At 38.4% G+C, this 23768-nt stretch overlaps 2 protein-coding genes across 4 annotated transcripts in view; one reads left to right on the plus strand and one right to left on the minus strand.

Annotated features, from left to right (window-relative positions):
- The window catches only part of GPATCH2 (G-patch domain containing 2), a 128449-nt gene extending 124241 nt beyond the window's left edge, over positions 1-4208 (minus strand). For 2 of the 3 annotated variants that reach the window (XM_075147093.1, XM_075147094.1), the window contains exon 1: positions 3796-4164. In XM_075147093.1, coding sequence (XP_075003194.1) covers positions 3796-3851 — 56 coding nt within the window. In that variant the 5' untranslated portion in view covers positions 3852-4164. Of the gene's footprint in view, positions 1-3795 lie in introns of all 3 variants that reach the window. The other variant, XM_075147095.1, reaches the window with a different exon arrangement.
- Positions 4209-4269: 61 nt separating this feature from the next.
- SPATA17 (spermatogenesis associated 17) overlaps positions 4270-23768 on the plus strand; it is a 95379-nt gene continuing 75880 nt past the window's right edge. Inside the window, exons 1-4 of the mRNA XM_075147096.1 lie at positions 4270-4363; positions 10751-10840; positions 12926-13007; positions 19546-19596. Of these exons, the coding sequence (XP_075003197.1) occupies positions 4296-4363; positions 10751-10840; positions 12926-13007; positions 19546-19596 (291 nt within the window). The 5' untranslated portion in view covers positions 4270-4295. The remainder of the gene's footprint in view (positions 4364-10750; positions 10841-12925; positions 13008-19545; positions 19597-23768) is intronic.

The following is a 23768-nucleotide window of genomic DNA, read 5'->3' on the forward strand; positions in this document are numbered from 1 at the left end:
CTAATATGAAACCCATTTCTCCACTTCAGAAGTTATTTTCACAAAGCTTTAGAAACATTAGTTTTGAGACCTCTGCTTTATTGATGAATGTGACTGAAATCTGGATTGAGCAGGTGCAAGTATTTGGGAGGGAGCAGCAGATGATAAATCTCACCACCTTGCCTGAAGAATTTACAGATTCAAAAAAGAGAGCTATCACAGTTCTCAGAATACACAAAGGGGAAAGCAAAACAGAGTAACACAATATAGTTAAAAGTACTAAATAGCTAGCAAGAGACTTCGGTAGATGAGGAAATAACTGATAAGCCTATGTTATGTAGAAGCTTATGGTATACATCAGAAACAAGTTGTGCCTAGATTATTTAAACTCAGCTGTCATCAAATGGCCATCACCAAGAGGAGGACACAAAGCATCCAGTTCCACATCCACACCAATTTATGTCCTCAGGCATTATCCGCTGGACAACCAGGTACAGAAAGCTACGCAACAACCAAAATGCATTCTACCCTGTACCAACCATCCCTGGGGGGTATAACAGCTAGCTATCGAGCTACAGAGAATCCCCGTACTCTTTCACTTCTGAGGATCCTGCCCAGTGTCTCCTGTAAAGACTAAGAGCCAAAAGCACAGGCAACACATTCAGAGTAAATTTGACATGCGGACCACAGAAACTTACTTACAAATGTAATTCTCCTATTATAAAATTTAAAAATATGACCACATCAGAACAGAAACTTACAGAAATTAAACGTCAGAAAAAATAATTATTTTGAGTTTCATATAATTTAGGGTGAATAGTTAGAAGAATTGAGGACTCTTGAGACAAGTCAGGGTACTATGTTGGAGCACATCTATATCTAAAAAGGGAAAAACAAACCCAAAATCCCAGGCTATTTTTCATATTCAAGGTATGCTAACTCTCCTTTTTTGCAGTTAATTATGTGTGTATATAAATCAGTTTCACAAAACAATAAAAGTATAGGGGAAGTTTAAAAAATGAAAATGTGTAAAAGTCATTGTTCTACAATTTAAGACATAATTACTACGCTTGCTGGAAATTTCTATGAATTCTTTTTTATATCAAGTATACAACTCCCATACATTTAATTCTATACAATTACTAGCAACATTTTATTCCCCCAATCACATACTACACTTTAATTCTTGGTACCAACTCTGTATTTGAGAAACTTCTTTAGACAAGTTTTAGAATTTCCTTACACTTGTCCTATACAATAAGAAGTTATTAGTATTTAAGGAATGATGGAATTTTATTAACTGATTATGTCCCTAATCCCCCTAAAAATTAGGGCCAGACAAATGTGCAATAAGTACATCCGATTTTTCTACAACTGCTGCTTATCTAAGAAGGCACAACAACAAATACTATCAACTCTACTCATATTTAACAGCGAGAAAGTATTCAGTATAGAGCAATTGTATACAGTCGAAAGATGCTGACATGAACTGCGTTTAAAAAGGCTCTAACACAAATGAATTGGTCAGCCAGAAATGAGATTTGGAGCAATTTATCATGAGAGGTAGCAATTCTTGCAATCCCATTGCTGCCATTTACTGATATCCTTGCCCTTTTCAGAAGTATGACTTCATTAATTAATTGTCAAGGTGGAGAATCGCATGAACTGTCATATGATGGTAATATGCTATAACACCAAAGTCATGATCAAAAGAATCAGGGTGCCCAGTAAGTACCCAAAATGCAAACTATTCCTAAATTGTCACACGTATTCACAACATAAATGGAAAACATTCAGCTCCAGAGGAGCTTTACCACCCAAAGTGAACACTCATACTCTGTGGCTGTTCAGAATCTACTCACTTCTTTAGGATCTTAAAGTTTTTAGAAAGCACAAGTTCTTGATTTTCTGCATCAAGTATTAGACACAGACAAAAATATTTTCCTGTATTTCACTCAAATGGGTCTCCTTTAATGGACAGCTTCTGAAATAACTTATGTATAAGGACACGAAAAGAGAGTGGCTCTGAGGAGTAGTCAGATCTTCCTTCAGAACTGCTAAACTAACAGTCCTATAGATAAGATTTCAATAATTCTCTCTGTACTGAATTCCCCTGGGTAGTGTATTTGCACAAGCAAAATCATTACTGTCTCATGACAATTACAGAACAATATGCCAAATTCCCACACCTTGTGTGGCTGAACACTATTTTTAAAGCCTCTGGAACTAAATTACTAAAATAGTAAAATTTAAAGACAAAATACAGGTTAAGTATATAATGTAAACTTCCTCAGAGAACAGATACACGTTTGGAATGTCTTAGGCAATGTTTCTACTGTGTGCAGCATTAGTACTGAAATAAAAATGCTTCTGCCACTAGAGCATACCTCATTCTCAACTGTTCTGAATTACACCAACAGAAGTAAAGTTACATTTACACCAGGCAAATTCACATGCCTAGCAATACCAGCAAACTACTTCTAGCAAATATATATCATCTGGGCAAATAAAATCTCTCTTTGAAAGCTTTCTCATTTAGAAAAATGTAAAGCAGCCATGAAAATACCCACAGGAAAAAAGTGGTGGTATCAGCAGAAGTGGAGGAGGAATGGAATTTCCTATGTAAGAAAACTAAGTGCTAAGCTTTCTCTTCCTCTTCTTCCCCATCCCCAGGAAAGAAACAAAGAAAAACATAAAAGAAAATCCATTTCAGATCTGGGAACTCTATCGGCAGGTGTCTGTATACATAACATAGCCTCAAGGCCTCAAATTATCAACATTCAAGGAAAAAACACAAACAAAACTCTACCATGCTCCTCTCCACTTCCATTAATAAAAGTGAAATGAACTAGAAGTTATACACATCGGTTGATACCTAACATATCACAAGATACCTAACATTTCATGAAGGAAATGAAAGGCTTCCCAGCTGGTTGTTTGGGGCATCTCACTTCCACTCTCTCCGCTACCAGTCTTTATACCTCCATGGCCTATTAACAAAACTCACTTTTCCTTTTTTCTATTCTGTTACTCAGTTTCCCTCTTCACAGTTCTACAATAAAAACAATACGGCCTTTGAGGTCACTGTGCTAGTATATGGAATTACATAAAACAGTAAATCTGTGAACTACATTGCAGTAGAACTACCCATACTTTCCTTGCTCATTGGCTACAGCTCCACTTAATGATTCTTGGTTTCCAATAAAAAAAGCTTCAGAGCAGCAACCACACCAACTGGTTGTTTCTGCAGCATACACTGCAAAGGGTTTAGGCCTTAGAGGGTCTACCACAATTAGAAAAACACAAACACACACAAAAAGCTGAATAAGCATGTGAGAAAAGTTTTGATTTATCGTTTGCCTGTTGTCCTTTTCTAGCAACGAGGGGAAGTTTCTTCCTGCAGCCCACTGCTCGCTTATAAACGCGGCGAGCAGTTGAGACGTGCCAGTGGCACCTGCCAGGCCTCCAACCCCTTTTTCCCCGAAGGCCTCGGGCGGAGAGGAAAGCACCGGTATCTCTCCCCCCACGTAACCGGCAGCAGCGGGGGGACGCAGGCCGGGACAGGCCTGGAGCCCGCCGGGCAGCAGGGAGGGCCGGCCGGAGCGGGGGCAACACTTGCCCCCATGTTTCTAAGCCCCACACCGGGCGCGGAGATGGTGTTTCCGATCCCCTCCCCCAAATACCGGCCCCGCCGCCGCGGCCCCGCGAGAGGGCAGGGGGCGGCGAGACGTCCCCCCTCCGGGCCCACGGGCGGCTCCGCCGAGCGGCCTCGGCGCCTCCCGGTCTCCCCACCGCGCCTCCCGGGCCTGGGCTTACCAGCTCTTTCTCGCCGCCTGAGCTCGCGTCGGGGTAGGCTCAGCGACCCGGAACATGAACCCGGCGCCTCCTCCGGCCGCTCCCCGGGGAGGCTGGCGCCACTTCGCAGAGACTGGGCCGAGGCGAGACGGACGGAGGCCGGGGGCTAGCGGGCGAGGACTGGGAGGGGAGGACGCGGGCGGCCAGCGCTGCTCCTCAGTCCCCCATGATGAGAGCCCGGAAGCAGCTGCGGCACCGGGAGGAAGCCGGGCGCGACCATCTCGCCTCTTCCTCCCCCCGCCTCGGATCGCTGCCCAGGGGCGTCGCGTCCCACTCTGCACCCCCGCCCCGGCCCTGCTTCTGCCTCGGTCCCGCTCTGCGGGGGTCCCGCTGTCGCCGGTGCCCCGCCGTTCCCTGCTGGCCGGGCTGCTGTGGGGAGCGCCACCCCCGCGCCCGCGCGGAGTGGTACAGCCCTGTTGCCATGGTGGCGGCGTCGGGAGGGCGGGAAGGAGGGAGGGAGCATGGCGGCCCTGGCCCGGCTTGAGGCGAGGCTATCGGGGCTGCAGGAGGAGTATTTCCATAGGAACAGGTAACCGGGTCGTGCCGGTGGTGTGCCAGGACGCACTTCCTCAGGCGGGGCTGGGGCTGGGGCTGGCGGGGCGGGCAGGCCCCGGTCTCCCCCGGCAACGAGATGGCGGCACTGCGGCTGAAAACGGTTTAGCTTTTAAACCCCTCCCGAGAGCACCCCCTTCCCCCCCAAATATTGCCAGAGTGATCTGAGGAGCCCTGATGGCAGCAGCACAGTCTCTTTAAGGGCTCCCTTCATGCACTGAAAATAGTCGGTGTCCCGCTCTTCCCCCGCCCCCTGCTAATTTTGAGGGAAAAGGAGCCTCTGGAAACTCCCGAGAGGTGCTGAGCCTGGCGAGCTCGGCCCAGGAGCCGGCCTCCCCGCTCCCGCCCGCGCTCCGGCGGCGCAGCCCTTCCCAGAGGCTGACTCCTACTGAGCCGCACGGAGCGGCACGCCAGCCGTGAGCTCCTGCCCTCGTGGCTCAGATCTGTAACTTTTATTGGTCGTTTAGTTTATCCTGTTGAAAAGCACCTCTTTTTTTTTTTTTAGTTAATTTTTTAGAGACACCCCCCCCAGCTTCTGAGCCAGTTGATGTTTATTATCCACACTGTTTAAAATTGAGCTTCGTTTCTGAATTAGATTAAGCTTGAGTTTCTAGTACCTGGAACATGTTTTGTCCTTTTCTAGTAAGTTAGGGAGGTGTTTATTCTGCTAAAGATCCAAAATGTCCCACTTAGAGAGCAGTGGGCTGAGCGATCAGATCACCTGTTACCCTTCTCTTCACCGAGTCGGGCAATTTGTGCTGCTGAGTTTTCTGACTGCTAAGATGGTGGTGGCCAACTTTTACTGGATCAGATTTTAGAAAATAAAATGTTTTAAGACCTATTTTAATATTGCATAGATTTGTCCTGTAAACCCTTTTATTCAACTGTGTTGTTGCTGCTGCTGTACATGTAATGCTAATAGTCAAACAGAAAAAAAAATATAGTTAGCATAGTTGTAGGGGTTTATTTCTTTACTAAATAATGAATCATTTGTTTTAGAATCCAATTACAACATCATTAGCATGAATCAAAGCTCCCGAACATCCCCCAAAGTTACACCGAGTTCAAGTCCTGCCTGCATATAAAGTGTTGTGTTTTCCTGTTCTTCCCCTGAACTTTAGCTTGTACTCTTGTGGCTGTACACACAGCAGTTCCCTAAACGAGCAGCAGTTACAGAAGACTATGCTTGTATTTCACATATTTCAGGTTAGAAAGAGCAGGCTGAGCCAGACATGGAAATCCATTGGAGGGCAGCATGCTTGATGTTTGGGGATTTGTTTTTTGGCAGAGCTTTCCAAAAATGAATTGTTTCCCTTTTAAGAATAGGTTATAATCCATCAGCTTCTTGAAATTCGGATTTTCAGCTGAGAATTTAAATGAGAGGCTTCAAACAGTCCAGTTCAGCAACTGAAGGGCTGATCAGTAATCTGATCTTTGTTCTTTAGGGTGAAAATCTTGGACTACTTCAATGCAGCTGTCAGTAAAATCCTGAAACAAATCAGAATATCTTGTTTAGAGATTTTGGTAGATCCTTATTAAAATTTTAAACTTAACAAATAAATTTTGGGCATTAAAGTGTGTCAAATTTGCAGTGGTCTTTGAAGTATTTTTGAAGCATTTGTATTTTGAAGTCAAACAGCTTTAATTTCTCTTTCAGAACTATGCTTTACCTACATAATGTAATAGATCTGTTAAAATTGCCAAATCTGGGATGCAGTGAGAACATGAGTCAGTGTAATCTGTGCAGTCACTTATCGACCACAAATAATTTGAGGGCATTCAGATTAAAATGCATGATACTGTAAAAAATGCGGTTACTTACTCTATAAAGTCAGTATTCTGCAGTGAAATACCAGATTCCCCAAAGAGTTGATCTGAAGCAACAGAAGGTGCAGAAGAATATAGATTACTGAGTATTTACCTTTTTTTGTATGAGTTGCCCTATTTGCAAATACCTTCAAGAGTAAGACCTGAAGGATTTAGTTCCATATGTGTCAAACACATTTTAAGATGAAAGAAAAATATTTCTTTCTTCACCTATCAATCAAGACCTGAAAGCAGAATTCTGTAGAACATCTAGAATGCACAGACCCTCCAGAGCAGCTTGACTTAAAGTAGTAAGGTATTTACCTAAGTACTTGTGGTGGGTTGACCCTGGCTGGATGCCAGGTGCCCACCAAAGCCTCTCTATCACTCCCCTCCTCAGCTGGACAGGGGAGAGAAAATATAATGAAAGGCTTGTGGGTTGAGATAAGATCAGGGAGAGATCAGTCACCAATTACTGTCATGGGCAAAACAGACTCGACTTGGGGAAATTAACTTAATTTATTGCCAATTAAATCAGAGAACGATAATGAGAAATAAACGCAGATTTTAAAACATCTTCCCCCCATCCCTCCCTTCTTCCCAGGCTCAACATTACTCCTGATTTCTCTACCTCCTCCCCCCGAGTGGCACAGGGGGATGGGCAATGGGGATTGCCGTCAGTTCATCACACGTTGTCTCTGCCGCTCCTTCCTCCTCAGGGGGAGGACTCCTCACACTCTTCTCCTGCTCCAGCGTGGGTCCCTTCCATGGGGTGCACTCCTTCAGGAGCAGACTGCTCCAGCGTGGGTCCCCCACGGGGTCACAAGTCCTGCCACCAAACCGGCTCCAGCGTGGGCTCCTCTGTTTCCACGGGTCCACAGGTCCTGCCAGGAACCTGCTCCAGCATGGGCTCTTCACGGGGTCACAGCCTCCTTCGGCCATCCACCTGCTCTGGCGTGGGGTTCTCCACGGGCTGCAGGTGGATATCTGCTCCACCGTTAACCTCCATGGTCAGCCTGCCTCACCATGGTCTTCACCATGGGTTTCAGGGGAATCTTTGCTCCAGTGCCTGGAGCACCTCCTCCCCCTCCTTCCTCACTGACCTTGGTGTCTGCAGAGTTGTTTCTCTCACATATTCTCACTCCTCTCTTATGACTGCTGCTGGCATTGTGCAGGATTTTTCCGCCCTTCTTAAATATGTTATCACAGAGGCACTACCACTGTCTCTGATGGGCTCGGCCTTGGCCAGCGGTGGGTCCATCTTGGAGCCTGCTGGCATTGGCTCTATGGCACATGCGAGAAGCTTCTAGCAGCTTCTCACAGAAGCCACCCCTGTAGCCACCCCCGACTACCAAAACCTTGCCACGCAAATCCAATACAGTACTCTTGCTAGCAATTACTGCTGTGGGAGGAACATAGTAATTGAAGTGCCTTAAAGTAAATCCCCAAATTAGAAAACTTTCTTTATCTTTCAAAATGGATTTGCTATTTTAGGACTCTACACCTGTTCCATTAAAAATCAAGACAGGTTAATGACTGTAGTATCTTGCCTGTTGGTTATGGTTAGACAGGTTTGCCTTAATAATGTTTTTCTGAACTTTATAATGTTCCTGTCATGCTTTATGCAGAACTCTGTTCATGTCAGAGGTATGAGGTCTCCTAAACTGTGTCTTTTTAGGGAAAGCACCTTTCTAGGGAAGGACTTGCCCAATGATGGCATAATGCAAAAATGCCATAAGCCTGCACCTTGAAAAGTACACTGTCAGGATAAGCATTAGAATATACAGGATTTGTAGTGCATTCTCTTATTTTAAGTATTAAACAGTTTTATCACTTACTCATTCTAGAACCTGATTTTATTTACTGTAACATCTGTATGTCAGATGCTGACCTTGAGTATGCTTTTTTAACATTCAGTAAAGTCTTTGAGAAGTATCTGTGACTCTAAAAGTTTAATTCAAACAATATGACAACTATGCAATCTGATCAGAGTGTCTGCTCAAGCAGACACCAGCTTGAGCAACTTATGCCCCAAACTACTTCTTCTGCTGGCAGGGCCAGTTGAAAGTGTTTGTGGAACCACACTGTAAGAAAAAAAAGTCTGCTGTTGGTCTGCTTCAATAAACTTTACAAAAACTTCTAAACTGACTCAACCAGGCAAGACAGAATGCCAACTAAAAAACCTAACAGGGAGTAATAGAGGAGAAGGCTCCTGCTCTTCCAGAAGCAAGCTGTTGCCATTGCCAAGTGGGTAGGACTGGTTTTGGAGCTGTCACCTCTGACACGACCAGTCCCACATCCCTTTCATTTCCAGGCTGTAATGGCTTCCTGTCCAGGGCCAAATTGCTCATACCCTTTTAATCAAAATCATTTATCTCTAGGTAAAAGTGTTCTGGAGGTGTCTGCTTCCTATGAAGTCTAGGAAGCTGCACAAAAAAGGAACAAGGAAGCTCTCTAGCATAAATGCCAGCTTTGATATTGACTTATTTTGTGGTCTTAGGTAAAAAAGTCTCTCACAGTTTCCAGGTACTGGACAGGTCTGATGCGTGTCAGATGATGATGAAAATTTGTGCCCACTTAATGTGATTTGAGAGCACATGCTGCACCAGATGATATAAAAAGAACGGAGCTAATGCTTCTTGATCTCTGGTAGTAAATCTGTGTTTCATTTTTCAAGAAATATAGCGAGGATAATCCTAATTTATCACATAAAAATTAATCTTGTTGGTGTTTACTGAGGCAATTGATGTTGACACAACACTTTGTTAGGAGACCTAACTAGTATCAACTAGTTAAGAAAACTAACTAATAGTAACCTAGTTGTTTTTTGGTGACAGGTGTAACAAATTAAAGTATTTAGTAAATATGTTCCTAATAAAAATGGGATACCAAAAAATCCATGAAAATTAAAATACAATTTTAAGTTCAAAGACTTGATAGTTATTGACATTTTGAACAAACAAACAAAAAAGTAAATAAAAGCTAGGGGTGATCTCATAGCTGGGTTCTACCCCAATAAGCATTGAAACTTATCATAGTAATGATTTCCTCCTGAACTCTCTGAAAAGTCACTTCCAGATTCATATATTTCTTTAATTTCTTTTAGATTAATGGTTTTCCTTACAGGACTTTTAGCTTTGTCACAAACACTATTCTCCTAATAGACAGAATCACAGAAAGAAGGCAAGCGGGACTATCTCTTGGAATTATTTTCTGACTTTCTGATGAGGTCCTTTTACTTGTGCTTCTTTCCCACTTGTGCACATGCCTTTTCCTTGTACTATGTCATTTGACAGAAAGCTTTGACAGCTATATAGTTCTTGCAAATCTCCTTGAAGTCATCAATTCTCCACCTACATCTATCTTGCATCTTCAGCTGCATCACCAGTATCTCTTTCTAGATAACCTTTCTTCTCATGTAACAAATGCTTCATCTTTCTCTGTATCCTCCCTTTTTTGTTGGTTCCTCTAGCATCTATATAAATCAATGCTGCAACCCTCACATATTTTCTAATTCTTTTGTTTCCTTTTGTTCCCTCCTTGCCTGTCTGCAGCACATGCCAATATGCTGCCAGTTTCATTTCTACATTATCTCCAAAATCTGTGTCTTTGAATTCCCATTGTGAAAAATCCTGTCAAGACTCAATAAACTGTTGCATTGACTACTATAATTCTGTGGAAAAGATTCCCATGGTCATCCCTTTGGAATCTATCCAAATTACTAACACCATTTGTTTCCAATTCCTGACTTCCTTTTAAATCACACTAAGATTCCATATCCTGACATTCCAAGCCTTCTAAAATTTGGAAATTTCCACATCTACTTTCTTTCCTATGCTTTTGTTGTTCTAACTCATAATAGTTTTAAGTTACATTTACATCTCACTTTCCTTCAGTCACCTCTTCTTCTTTTTCATATTTCTCCTCTTTAAATTCCTTTCTAAGAAACTAGCTAAAAGGTGTAAATCCTCTACTTTCACCCTGTAAGATCAGCTCATATTCATTAAGAAAATCTACAGACAAGGAGTGTATTTGTCACCATTATTGATGCTATCACTGTTCAGGTAATAAACGAATAAAATATTTTGTATCGGTCATAAAACAATGTATTTGAACTAGATGTCACCCTTAATATAGGCTTCTTATTAATTCAATTGATATTTATCAGGATAATATTGACCACAGTTAATTTATTTAATATTCATGCAGATATACAATTTTATATACAGCTACAGGATTTTTGTTATAATTCAAGCCTAATTATCATTAAAGCATTATCCATATATTTCACCTACAACAGAAGAAGCCCATGACATGCTGACATGGATATTCAGTATTGTATGGGAATAAGAAGTACGCTCTCCCAAACCTTACATCATCTACAAGTTGCAATACTCTATCTTTGTCTTCATAATATGCTGAAATATGTAGAATTAAAAAGTGAAAAACCTGGTGAAAAAGATCACAAACTGCAACAGTAAGACATATTTAGAAGAATTTTTCTGCTTTGGTACTAAATTACCATGCTGACAGGTATTACTACTTTTTATATTTTCAGATCTGTAGATGAAGACAGAAAAATAGAGTACAAAGCCGCTGTCAAAATCCAGAGCTGGTTTCGAGGATGCAGAGTCCGAGCCTATCTGAGGTAGTATATTAAGCCTATTTTAATTCGTATTTCAATCTTGATTCTTTCCCCAAAATTTCTCATGGTATTACTTAGTTTTATTAAAATGGGAGCATTTGGAAAAAAAAACCCCAACATTATTCTGCTTTAAAATAGAATTAAATATATGCTGTGCCACTGTAAGAAATAATAATTTTTGATTTTCAGAACTGCATAAAATTAAGATGGCATGATGCTAATAAGTAGCATGGAAATAATCCATCTTCAGAACAGATACACAGTATTGTTTAAGAAATCTTAGCATGACTGGAAAAAAAAGATGTCCCTCAGATATGCTGTTTGCAGAGATTTTTCTTATCTCTGTTATTGTGGATGTTACAGAAAAATTGCCTAGTGAGTGTATGGTAACTGGACTCTTACTGTAGGAAATTAAGTTCTACTACTGGATTTGACCAGGTCATTTTAAAAAATCTTTCTTTACATAATTTTCTCCATTTATAAAACAGAGATCACGTACAATTACTTTGTTCTGTAAAATGCCATATCGACACTGATATAAATTTTTGGAGTTGACCAATTATGGTTGGTCCCTTCTCCCAGGAGGCCCTCCTCCATTTTTTATGATTATAAGCCCAGTTGGTCAAACTCATATGCTTGAATTTCTGTATCTTCATAAAAATTAAGGCTGCAAGGGAGAGGGATTTTTACATCTTCTAGTTTGACCTCTTGCCTGTAGCAAGTCATTATATATCATCCAGACATAGGGTATCAAGCCTAAAGAATTATTAGGTTAAATAACATTAATCACTTAATGGCCAATATTTTCTTCATAAAAAGATACGTTACAGCCATTATGTGCACTTGTTAAAAAAAGCACTGGTAGTCTGTTTTCCATTGCTGGTTTGAGTGTGTTACAGAATGCAGCCATCACATGCAAGCATTCAGCAGGCAAACAAACACGGTATTTCAGCCCTCTGAGGAATATCAGCTATGCCATCAATGTTAAAAGCCCCTAAAAAGACAGGATTGGTTAGTGCCCCTCTGTTTACAGCATGTGAGTAACAACAGCATGCTGCAGAAGAAAGTGAAAACCCAAGCATCTTTGTCAATGTATTCTGTAGGAAAATGTTCTTCCAAACGCACATTTGTATTTAGTACCAATGTAAGAAGAACAATGTAATTGTAATGAGCACGTAAGAAGAATTAAATCAGCTAAGTGTAGAAGAGGATTTTCTCTGCAACTGTATATAGAGTGATCCTGCTCAGTGTCCTCTTTCCAAAGATGGACGTGGTGTCTGACTTAGGAGCACAGGTTCGATGTAGCCAGTTGTCAGTGTTCTGAATTACCCTCTCATTTAGGTCCTTTGATTTACCTGCTGGAAAAGACTGCCTCCACTCAGTGACTCTAGCTGTACTGCAAGGATTCTAAATTTGATGTCCCTAGTTAGGTGGTATGAATGCTCCCCTATATAGCTTTTTGTAGGCAGTCCCAAAGTAATGATTACATTATTTTCTGCAAAATTGATGTGAGACGTCAATTACAGAATTTTTAGTGGCATAATGAAGTATATACAGTAAGGACAGAGTAAAGATTTACTTACAATTAAGCTAGGTGTAATTTTATAAAAGCAAAAAAGTAGTCTAAAAATTTCAGATATCTGTGGGTTTTGTCAAATATTTAAAAAGCGCAAAGCTGTGAAAATGTTGCATGTGACTGAAAAAATTCTGAACTGGTCAGATATGGCGGTTAAAACCACTCATGAAAATACAATCATCTATCATGCAAATTACATTTGTAAGGCTATTTCATTAAACTTTTGTAATGATAACTGAAATAGTATACAGGTAAGTTTGCAGTAACCCATTTTTTCCAAAAGCAAAGTATGTGTGTATGTATAAATATATGTATATATTGGTTATAAGCGTGTATGTGTGTGCATATGTATACATGCATGCATATATATGTATAAAGTTTGTTTGCCGTGGCCATCTGTTTGGAATAAGTATGGATAATACACTATACGCTATTTTTAATATTAGGAAAAAATAAAGTTACATTGTAAAGTCTCAAAATAATAATTAGTTTGTTAATATATTTCATTTTAGATATCTGAACAAAATGGTGATTTTTATACAGAAGTGGTGGAGAGGTTATCAAAGCAGAAGATACTTCAGAAAAATGGTGGAGGTAGAAAACTAGTTTTAAAAATTTTCTTTGGTTATTTATAGAATACATACGAAGTAATTAATTCACTCATCTTGAAATTAAAAAGCTGAAACTTGATCCTTTATACACACAGACACATACTTAACTTCACTATCATGAAAAGCACCATTAATTTCAGTAAGCCTACTCATAACGGTCAAGTTAAGTCAGTGTTTAAGTGTTTGCAGCTCTGGAGTATTAGTCCCCAAACCAGCAATGAGATCTGCTCATGCAGAAGCCTGCCTGCATGATGCTAATTGCAGGACTGGAGCTTTTCAAGATGCTTTTTTTCCTGGCAGAACTTTTAATTCTGAAAATAAAATAAGCCAATGTGTCTACACGTTGCTGTTCTATGTTTTAGTGGTTTAAATTTCTTACTTAATGAACCCTGAAGTATTCGAGGTTTTGCCTTAAGGCACACAGCAGATCACAGTCAATCTAATTCCCTTGACAGTCTTGAAGATAGCAAAAGTGTATGATAGCACACAAGCTAAAACCTCTGTTAACAGGTTTAGGTGATTAAGAAGAAACTAATGTGCCCTTAAACATAAAACAATCAAGTTTTTAATATGTAGTTTACTTCACTAATTTATCAATTTATGTTAATATTTTACAATAGTTTTAAACTTGTTGGTTGTTTATGCTTGGTTAATTTTGTTAAAGTTAAATTGTTGTGTTTCAGTCAAAACAGACAAGTCGAGAAAAAGCAAAAAAAAATGAACCATAATAACTCATATATTACAGGCTAAAGTCCATACCTCCTGCTAAACTATGTTTTCAAGTAGCAGGACTTGTGTGCCTGAAAGCTTGTCTATTTTCCCCCCAAGTCTATCAGTAATGTAATTAAAGATTTTATCTCTTCCAACTTACCTGGTTTAACTAACAAATTATGAGTCATCCTTTCAGTCTATGGTTTTCAGTCTACCTTCTAAAACACTAATTTTTGAATACAGGGCAGATAGCTGCATGGTTGGATTGGGTTCTGCTTTTAAAAAAGGTGGGACTTCAGTTGAATATTGTCCCTGAGTTTAGGGAAGGTTTGTTTAATCTAGAAAAGCTTCTGTAGGAGAAGAGAAACATGGTAATGTTAATGTATGTTAAAATTTGTTAACGAAAAGAAAGGATCCGTGCAGCCACTGGGAAAAGGGAAGGAAGAAATCAACTTCATGTGAAACATTGACACATACTGCCAAAAGATGTTGTGGAACTCCCTCTACTGCAGGTTTTTAAGAGCAGGTTAGAGAAATGCTTATCATGGATGACTCAGATATGGTTCAGGCAATGTTTTAGGTGAAATCATCTCGTGATGTCCCCTCCAGTTCTACAATTTTTCACAGTTAAAACATTGTAGAGTGGTGAATTTCGCTTCAGACACAAGGTCATTTATGTGTTTCTGTGTCTTTCAAGATGAAAATACGAAACATATCAGGTTTTGGCATCTGATCATTAGGTCTTTAAGAGGGCTTAAGCAGGACAAAGACCTGATGGTGGCCATTTTACACATTTTTCAATCCCCCCAAATTGTAAGGAGCAATCTTTTGACCACCCCATGTTCCAATACTAATTTCTTTGTTGATAGTAATCAGTTTCCTATTTTAAACAAAATGAGGTCACTTCAGAGACTTATTTTTATATATAAAGATTGAAAAAGCAGTGATGCCCAGATAAGATACAAAATGAACACATCACCACTGTGCCTACTGTCCATTGCACGGTTCTGAGTGGTGCCCTGTAAGTGAGATGGCAGGATAATTCTTCCCAGAGGGCAGCCTGCAACCACGTTTGGAATTGGTGCCCAGTGACAAGATGAGAGGCAGTGGTCACAAACTGAAATACAGGAAATTCCACTCAAAGATAAGAAAGAACTTTTTTTACTGTGACAGTGATCAAATACTGGAATGGGTTGCCCAGGGAGTGCAAGCTGTGCTTGTTGAGTCTCCATCCTTGGAGGTACTCAAAACCCAACTGAACAAGGCCCTGCATAACTTGCTCTGATTGACCCCGCTTTGAGCAATGGTTTGGAGCAGAGGTCCCTGCCAACCTCAATTGTTCCATGCATCTATGAAATTGGAGGTCTTTTACCTCATCTCTTTATTACTTTCTTCTTTTCCCCTCTCTTCTTAAAAAATGCTCTGACAGTTACATTTTAAGATAGAGTCTTTAAAATTAGCACAGATTTCCTGTAATAACCAAGCTGAGATAGCTAGCATCATAAAACCCCCTAAGCTTTCCATTCTTGAAACATATTTCTGAAAATAAAAGTGAAATAAGAAGAAGTCTTTAACCAATAAAGCCCGGTTCATGTGTTGCTCTTCAGATAGATATAACTGACAAGCCTTTGCCCAGTCTGAAGCCTGTGGAATAATGTAGGACAAAAAATTGTGCAAGCCCACATTTAATACACACATTCTAAATCAGACCATGAATTCAGGTCTTGCGAATGATCCAATATGAGCCAGAGCTCTAGAGAAACAGAATCTTATCAGCAAGCTTACAAATTGTACAGCAATCAGCATAGAAAACCATCTTTTTCCCTCAAATGTTTCATTTTGCGCTTGCTGTCTCTTTGATTGGAGAGGACTAAATAAGACAGCAGGATTGGAGGCCAACCTGAAAGCCATGCAAGTAGCAGATAAAAACACACCTTTTTCTCCCTTTAGACTGCTATGTTCAGTATTATATGTTTTGGGGTGGACAAAGTTCAAGTTCATTCCCTATATTCGTTGTTATACTGTCTTTACTTGATCAGTGGCTGAGTTTGGAATATTTTAAAAAGAAACAAAAATCTTCTCAGCAGCTTAATGCAACTTCTAAGTTAAAGGATCAGTTAATGTTTGCATTGAACTCTTGCTAATAACTGTTGTAATGACTCCTGGTTATGAAACGCAATGATACATTCGACATGATAGTTCCTTAAATACAAAAAAAATTGGTCACTTTAAAATTTGTCCGCTGATAATAATTGGATTGGTATCTGCTGCCAGCAAACAAGGCAAAGCATATGCACAAAATACCCATGATTACTTGACAATAAATCATTTTAATGATTATATTCAAAATTGTGAAATGTGAGTGGTACTGATGCGGAAAATAACAAAGGCTGAGGCTCATCATATTGGCTGTCCATATGTGCATCACTACTAGTATTTCATTTGTTACTCCTGTAGTGCCTCTTCCTTTGATTGTTAAAATACATTAAGTTAAAAAATAACTATTAATGGTGGTTACATGACTAAAGTTATGTGCCTTTCTATATTCTAAATATAAGTGCTTTGGTATAAATCTTCATTTCCTAATACTAATCTCAAGCTAAAATTAAGAACTGCACTCCTATAGTTTTCTTAATAACTTAGTTACATTGATTGTACTGGTTTCTGAAAGTTTTGCATGACCTTCAGGAAAGTATGAATTTTAAAACCAGGCAAACACCAGAACATGAATCAAACTGTACATCAGTGTTTCTTTTTATAATATTTCTCAAAGTCAAGAAATCATTTGTTAAGGCAAATGGAATTGTAACATTTCATTGTTATATGAAGTCAACATGCATGATGGCCATATTTTCAGCTCACTTTGGAAGGAGATGCAGTTGAAAGAAGTGAATATTTTATGTGATGTAGTTTGACACCACCCTAAATAGTTTAGCTTCAACTCAGTAACCAGTTTTAAATAGTCCCAGTCTAATAGGAATTAGGCAAATGCCTATTTGCTCTATTAAAAAAAAAAGTGCGTGTTCCCAACTTAGACCATGTGTTGGTTCCTTCTGTCAATCTAGTCTCAATCAAATTTCTGGTTCTCCTTTCAATTTGTCACTTTGTATTAACTGTTTAAAGAAAAGGAAAACACCAATCAGGATCAGATCACATTTGTAGGTGATCCCCAAACATGTTTTTAAATAGAAGAAGAGAAAGTAGTACAACAGTTTATACACAAAAGGCTTCAAATATATTTTGGAATCATAGTCTTAAAGTAAACTAGTAGGGACACCTGTATATTAACATCAGAGACAGATACAAGTCAACAACATCAGAGTCAGTGAGAGGGCAAGATAATTCTCCCCAGAGAGCCAACCTTGCAGTGTCACCTTGGAATTGGTGCCCAGTGAAAGGGTGAGAGGCAATGCAATGGGCACAAGCTGAAATGCAGGAAATTCCACTTAAGCATAAGAAAGGAGTCTTCTGGACAAGAAGGCCCCAGTTCAGGAAAGAATCTTTTGTTTACTAGGGAAGCACGTAAATATACACTTGGATTGAAGCACTAAATTATGGCTATGCTTTTGTGAATAGGGATGAACACATTTTCATCACTTGTAATAGCAGAACTAGTACATATTATTCTAATCAGGATTAGAAAACAGAGGGCAAATCCATTTGCAAAAGAACCTAGATGGTGACACAGGCTTTGACTTTTGGTGCAAAGATAAGATTGTAAGACAGTTACATGAGCAATTCTGCATTTGGCTGACTTGTGATTTAGAACAACGTTGAATAAAAGCAGGAATGTGTAATTCCTTTTTTATTGTGGGTGATCTTGTTAAGTAGTGTTAGGGTAGGGCCTGGATTTGTCACACGTAAGTGAGGTATGCAAGTTAGGACCCTAGTTGCCATTGACTGTCTCTGTAAATAGTAGACACAGATGCAATTGCAGAGCTCTTCAATACTTTGCCAAGCTCAGAGGGAAAGCGGTCCCACTGTCTTTCAGTATTGATGATATAAAGAGCATACCAATGTTAGGTCTCCAGTTTAGATTCTTCAGTGAAATAGGATGGATGAAGACCTAAGTGCTTACAGCCTTCAAATATGAGAAGAATAAACAAAAACATGTGAGATTGTTTAGTTTAATCATTGATGGACAGAAATCTAATGATAATTTTTAAGCTTAGGAATTTGCATTAAAAATGTACTTTATCTGTTTGGTGGTGCGGAACTCTTACATTCCCTTCCAAAGAAAGAAAAGATGAGCTGCAAAACAAAATTGTGTCAATTTAATCAAACAGTTTAGGAATATACTTAGACCTGGCAACCATTATTTCATTCCAATAATAGCTATCTACAGTTAGTATCACTCAGAAAACATTTGTGGAGACAAAAGGGGAGATAGAGTCCACTATTTATTCTAATTCATACCTTTGGGACAGAGATTCCCTCAAATATATATATGTATACCTGTGTAAACATGTACACATATACGTGAAACTTTTTTAAAATTTAGCAGTCCTGCATTTTTCTTTCATATAAGAAATGTTTTTTCTACTGTTTCCATTATTAGTAGATTGGTATGATATTAAAGTATGCATTTAAAATGCACCTTAATTAAACTGTAGGAATTATGCCTTGCTTAACGTAATGAAGAAAGAGAATTTAAAATGAAGTAGCATCATTGTGTTCATTTGTAAATAACATATTGCAGCCAACTGTTTCTTAATTGCCCAGACTGTTGATAAATAATCCAGTCCTGCTGCTCTCCACAGACAATTTGCTTTGGATCAGACTAGGCAATTCAAATAACACTAATTACAGTGAAACCCTTTTATAGTGAATTCCTGTTTGCCATGGGGGAGAAAATCACTATATCAGGGGAAAGCACTTTTGCCTTTGATTTGTGTCTAAAACATGAGAAACACATAAAAGCTGCATGTTGTGCTAAATAAAGGACATACTCTTGCATTCAAAGTACTTATATTTTACTTTTTATGATACAATTGTGAATTATGTTCATTTTGCATTTGTAATTAGAGGGCGGAACAGATGTGAAAGCTTAGTTTAAAGTGATGTATCCATTAAAATAACCTATGCTGCCAAGTGATTGCTTAGTATAATAGGGGATTCGTTCACTATGAGAGGAATTCTACTTTATTGGAAGGAAACCAGGACTTCAGGAAATGTTTTCTATATCAGGGGATTCACTGTAACATGGTATCATTGTATTTATGATTTTATGATGTTAAAATGAATATTAAATGAAACAAAATTCCCAAGGATTACTCGGGAGGCAGCTAAGTACATAACATTTAGTACAGATGGTTGCAAGGCACAATTTTGCTCCATCACTGCATCCGTATCCTTGAACGATTTCGACTGAAGACAGCATTTCTTTGAATTTTTCATTAAACCAGACGTCTTGAAATATGAATTCCTTTTATGTTTCTGTGAGTTTTGGCTAAAAGAACCCCAGTGAATAAATCATACAATACTACGTGTCACCAGCACTTGTGAATATTTCTGCTTTGTTATTCTACTCTCAGTAGAGCACCATTGATTATCAAACTCAGCGGAGAGCATTTTATGATCATATATCTCCATTAGCTCCTAGTTTGACTACCATAGATTTTTCTGGTTAAGCCTGCATTATGTATTAGGAAGCCTATCTCTTCAATACAAAGTTTGATTTTATTCTCCCTAAGCCTAGAACTCTTATTATGTATTATGTATAAAGATTCTTATCTTTTATATGTAAAAATAGGAGCACTGTCTTTGTGTAACTGAAATATATGCCATCTTTTTTTTTCTTTGATTCACAGACAGCATATTTTATTATGAAGATGAATTTCTACAATGAAATGGCTGTCAGGGTAAATATTTCTTCACTTGTTAAACAAATGAAAAGTCAATTGTGCTCCGAATTTGCTTTTGATAAAATGAGCAAACCAGAATAATATACACTTGATTGATATGCTGATGGCAACAGCGGGAAATAGTACATAGTTAAAAATTAAAGTTACACTCAGTAGTCAGGGTGTATTTGAAAACTGCAGCTGAATTTAAGGCATCTGCATGTGTCTTGCCCCATTTAAATATTCATTGTACCTTACCATATACGATACTGATAAAACCCCCAAACATTCTATCTTAGAGTATTTTTACAAATGTAGGCATATATTTACAATTCTGACAAACTATAGGACTTTTATGTTCATTGATGTGGCTGTGCTTTTTCTTTTGTTAGTACATGACATTTGATATATTGAATCTCAAAAGAGTTACTCAGAGAGCACAGCACAATTTCATTGCCTAAATGTAGAGGTGGAACTGCACTGATCTCATTGATGATATTATGAGTGAGTTTTGCCAGATGAAGAAGAGTATAAACAGTCCTTGAACTTTAATAAATATACAGCAAATGATGTTTGTTATGGGGAAAACTGCAAAATATATTTAACTAGAAATTAGCATTTTTTTCCTGAACTTTGGAACTGCACTTAAACAAATATGTAAAACAAACATGGGGAGGTCATGAGATAATTCTTGGGATGAAATCTTTTTATTTTACTTAATTCTTTTATCTTGTGGAATAAACCTGCTTTACTTTAGAGGCCTATATCTTTTTAGGGAGGCATCTTACCTTTTGAATGCTACCAAATGTGGTGGGAATGGAGAGTAACCCAAGGAAACTCCTGTAAAGTAGGAAGATTCCCAAAATGGATTTTAATTTTGTGGCCTTTCTGGCTCCAGAATAACTCAGACTCAAGAGATGTGTTCCCATCAGGTTTTTGACTTGGTGCTGGTTCTCTGAAAGGCACAAAATAGAATCTTACATTTGGTGCATGTTAGAGAGCTGAAGGTGTTTAACAGCAATCTAATTCCTCAGAAACGCACTTTTTTTTGTTTTAGTTTATTCCTTAGTTAGCTAGTTTGAAAGTATTCCACAGTGGATAAATGCTGTATACTCATGCAGCTGAAATCAGTAAGAAAACACAAGATGCAAATCAGCTCTTAAAAGTTGGCTGTGTACTTTTATAAGGCATTTGAAGACCAAATTTCAGAGGTTATTATGTATTCTAGTCAAGTGGAGTTTTGCATTTGGTCTTTCATTTTTAAAAGAAATTGAATGTGTTCCTATTCATTTGTAATGGAAATATAATGTTGAATCATTAGGTGATATAAATCTTCCAAGTACCATTTTTTCAGTCATGTCCTTTTCTTTAATGGAAATTTAAATCAGTAGAAAACAATAGAACATATCTTTATTTAGTTGCAAATGTCAGAATCCAATTCTCCTCTGTCTAAATCTCATGCAGCCATATCTGCAGAGCAGATTTCGAATGCCACCATTCTGAAACACCAAATGTTTTTTTTTTTTTTTTGCTGTCATCTGTTTTTTTAAGATCTAACCAAGGTCCAGGACAATAGACCATAAGGCTTGTTGGGTTTCTGCACAGAAGATATATGGCCAGACTTTAGGTTTCCTAAGCCAACAGTGCCTTGTATTCACATGTTGTGAGCTTGATTCATGATTAATATATTTCAGTGTTCTGAAAATATAACAATAACTGTGTATGTTTTTATATTTAATCACTTATTTTTGCCTCATAGTATTAGTAAAATATTTATTTCCATTTATAGTCACTGATTAGAAAGGCACTTTCGATTTTGGCAGTTGAAGTATCATTGAGGGCGTACACATGCTCATAGTTTCGAAGTCAGTCTACATCTCTGTCTCCATGGATTGCATTTAGTTGTAACCAGAACTACCAGTTTCACCTTTTAAAATTAAAATCAGAGAACTCCTTTTAATCAATTTCAGTTTTGAGTACTAGGTCAGAATATGATTCTCTCTCTTAAAAGATTTAAGGTTGCTATAAATTTTCAGCAACAAAAGTAATCCTATGGAAAAAAAAATTTCCATGAGCAGATGGCTTTTGGTATATCAAGGTTTTGCCATTTGTTTTAGTGCTTAAAATAAACATTATTTATAAGACCACTTACATTTTGATGTTACTTAATGAGGAATATGCATCATTGATTTGACTAGCTTAAGAGGTCATTTAGAACTTGCCCGTTAACAAGCTGTAATCTGCTGAGCACACAATGACTTTGTTTAAAATTATCTGTTCAGTGCTGATCAATGACAATAATTGTTTTGTACCAATCACTGTTGAAACTTGCTAATTACTTTGAAGGGCATACACACTTGTCTCTTTTTTTCAAGAATTTTTCAAACATTCACCTTGGAATTAAAAAGAAATATAGTCGTAACACATTATACTTCCTTATAAAAGCAAACATTTAGAACTTGCGCATTGAAAACATGAACATCATCAGAAGCTTTGTGTAAAATGTTCTTTTCCAAAAAGATTAGTCTTCAGTTTTGTGATCTCTGACGTACAGTATTAGGGAAACAGAAATCCAGCATAAAATAATTTGAGACATAGTGCAGTTTTTCTTACTTATGTTTCATTCAGTTGAAATCTGTGAGGTCATTCTGAATAGAAAGCGGTGTAAATAAAGGTAGAATGCGGCGTTTAATTGGTGCACTGAGCCCATTGGAGATAATTATAGCTTTATACAATTTGAGTCTTTTGTCTTTCAGTTTGAGTTTTGATCCTTCAACCCACAAATATTCAGTTCTGCATTTATAACTGTGAGGTGAAGACTGTCAGAAAGAGTTTCAAAGGGACCATAATCCTGCATTAATGAGCACACAGCTATATGGGAGCCAAGTTGCTCTTGTTGAGAAATTTCGAAGCCAAATAGAAAAACAAAGCTAAGATCCTTATTCACATGCAAAGGATTTTGCTTAATCCCAGGTCTCTGAAGGCATACTCATTCTTTGCTCTTTCTCTATCCCTTTTTAACCCAATAAGCTTGTGTACGAGAGAGTGGAGTTGCAAAGAGTATGAAATTTACTATCACCTAGTGCAAAGAAGCATGTCTAGTGCTTAACCTTTCTTGATCCTGTGTTCAGCTGCTCACATAACTATTATTTATTCATAATGTAACAATGTCTAGAGGTCCAAACCCTTTTTATTCAAAAAAACCCAAACAAATAACAACACATAGGTAAAAGAAAATACCAACTTTTAAAATTAGTCCTGAGTCTTACTTGAGAAGAGAGGAAAATACACGGTGATGCACAAAGGGGAAATAGAAGAGTGTACTAACACTAAAAGTGAATATCCTCTTACTCCTAAGAGCTTTAGTGCATAATTTTATTTTCTTGGTGACACATCACTAAAAGACTTACTGAAAGCTTTCGTTTCTCTTGTTAAATCTCATGTGAAGAGAGAATTACAACTGTACAACAAGGTGCCATCAGTTGAGACTGAATGCTAGTTTTAACTTTAAAGAATAGTGTTTTGGCTTTTGTGATTGCAAAATGATACCAAAGACAAAGTATGAAAATATGTAGCCGTGCCTTAGTTAGTCTGCTTATAGATGGCTCCAGTGTGTTACTGTTTTCAGCTCAGGAAATGGCAGGAGATGGAAAGTTGCTATAAATTTTGTCAGTTATCACAGTGGTACAGAGTTGGACTGCAAGGAAACTGGAAGAAGTAGAGAATTTTTCCTATTACTGAAGAGCGCTCCCAACACTTGATGATATAGACTCTGAAGTCACTGGGTGCAAAGGTGGATCGATAGTGTGGGCAACAGGCAGATTTTTTTCCCTTGCCTTCTTCCTGAATCAACAACAAAACATGATACTCTTTTTTTCCTTTTTTTTACATGCTTCTTTGGAATAAGAGATAGAGTAAGGAAAAAACCACAACACAAACATATGGATTGCACTCCACTGACCAAGTCATACCTTGGTTCTGGAAAGAGAAGGGTTGGTGTAAAGGAAAAAAGAAAAACATTCCCTGTAGATACACTGAAGAGTTTAAGTTCTTGTAAAGTCTAGTAGCCAGAGGCCCACAGGAAAAGGAGAGCTCTTGGCAAATTACAACATTCTTCTCTTCAATACACTTAGTGAAGGTGAGTAGCTTCTCACCTTGGAGTTGCTTCTGGGTCATAAGACCTCAATCTT

Source organism: Calonectris borealis, chromosome 3 (assembly GCF_964195595.1).
Source record: "Calonectris borealis chromosome 3, bCalBor7.hap1.2, whole genome shotgun sequence".
Taxonomy (NCBI): Eukaryota; Metazoa; Chordata; class Aves; order Procellariiformes; family Procellariidae; genus Calonectris; species Calonectris borealis.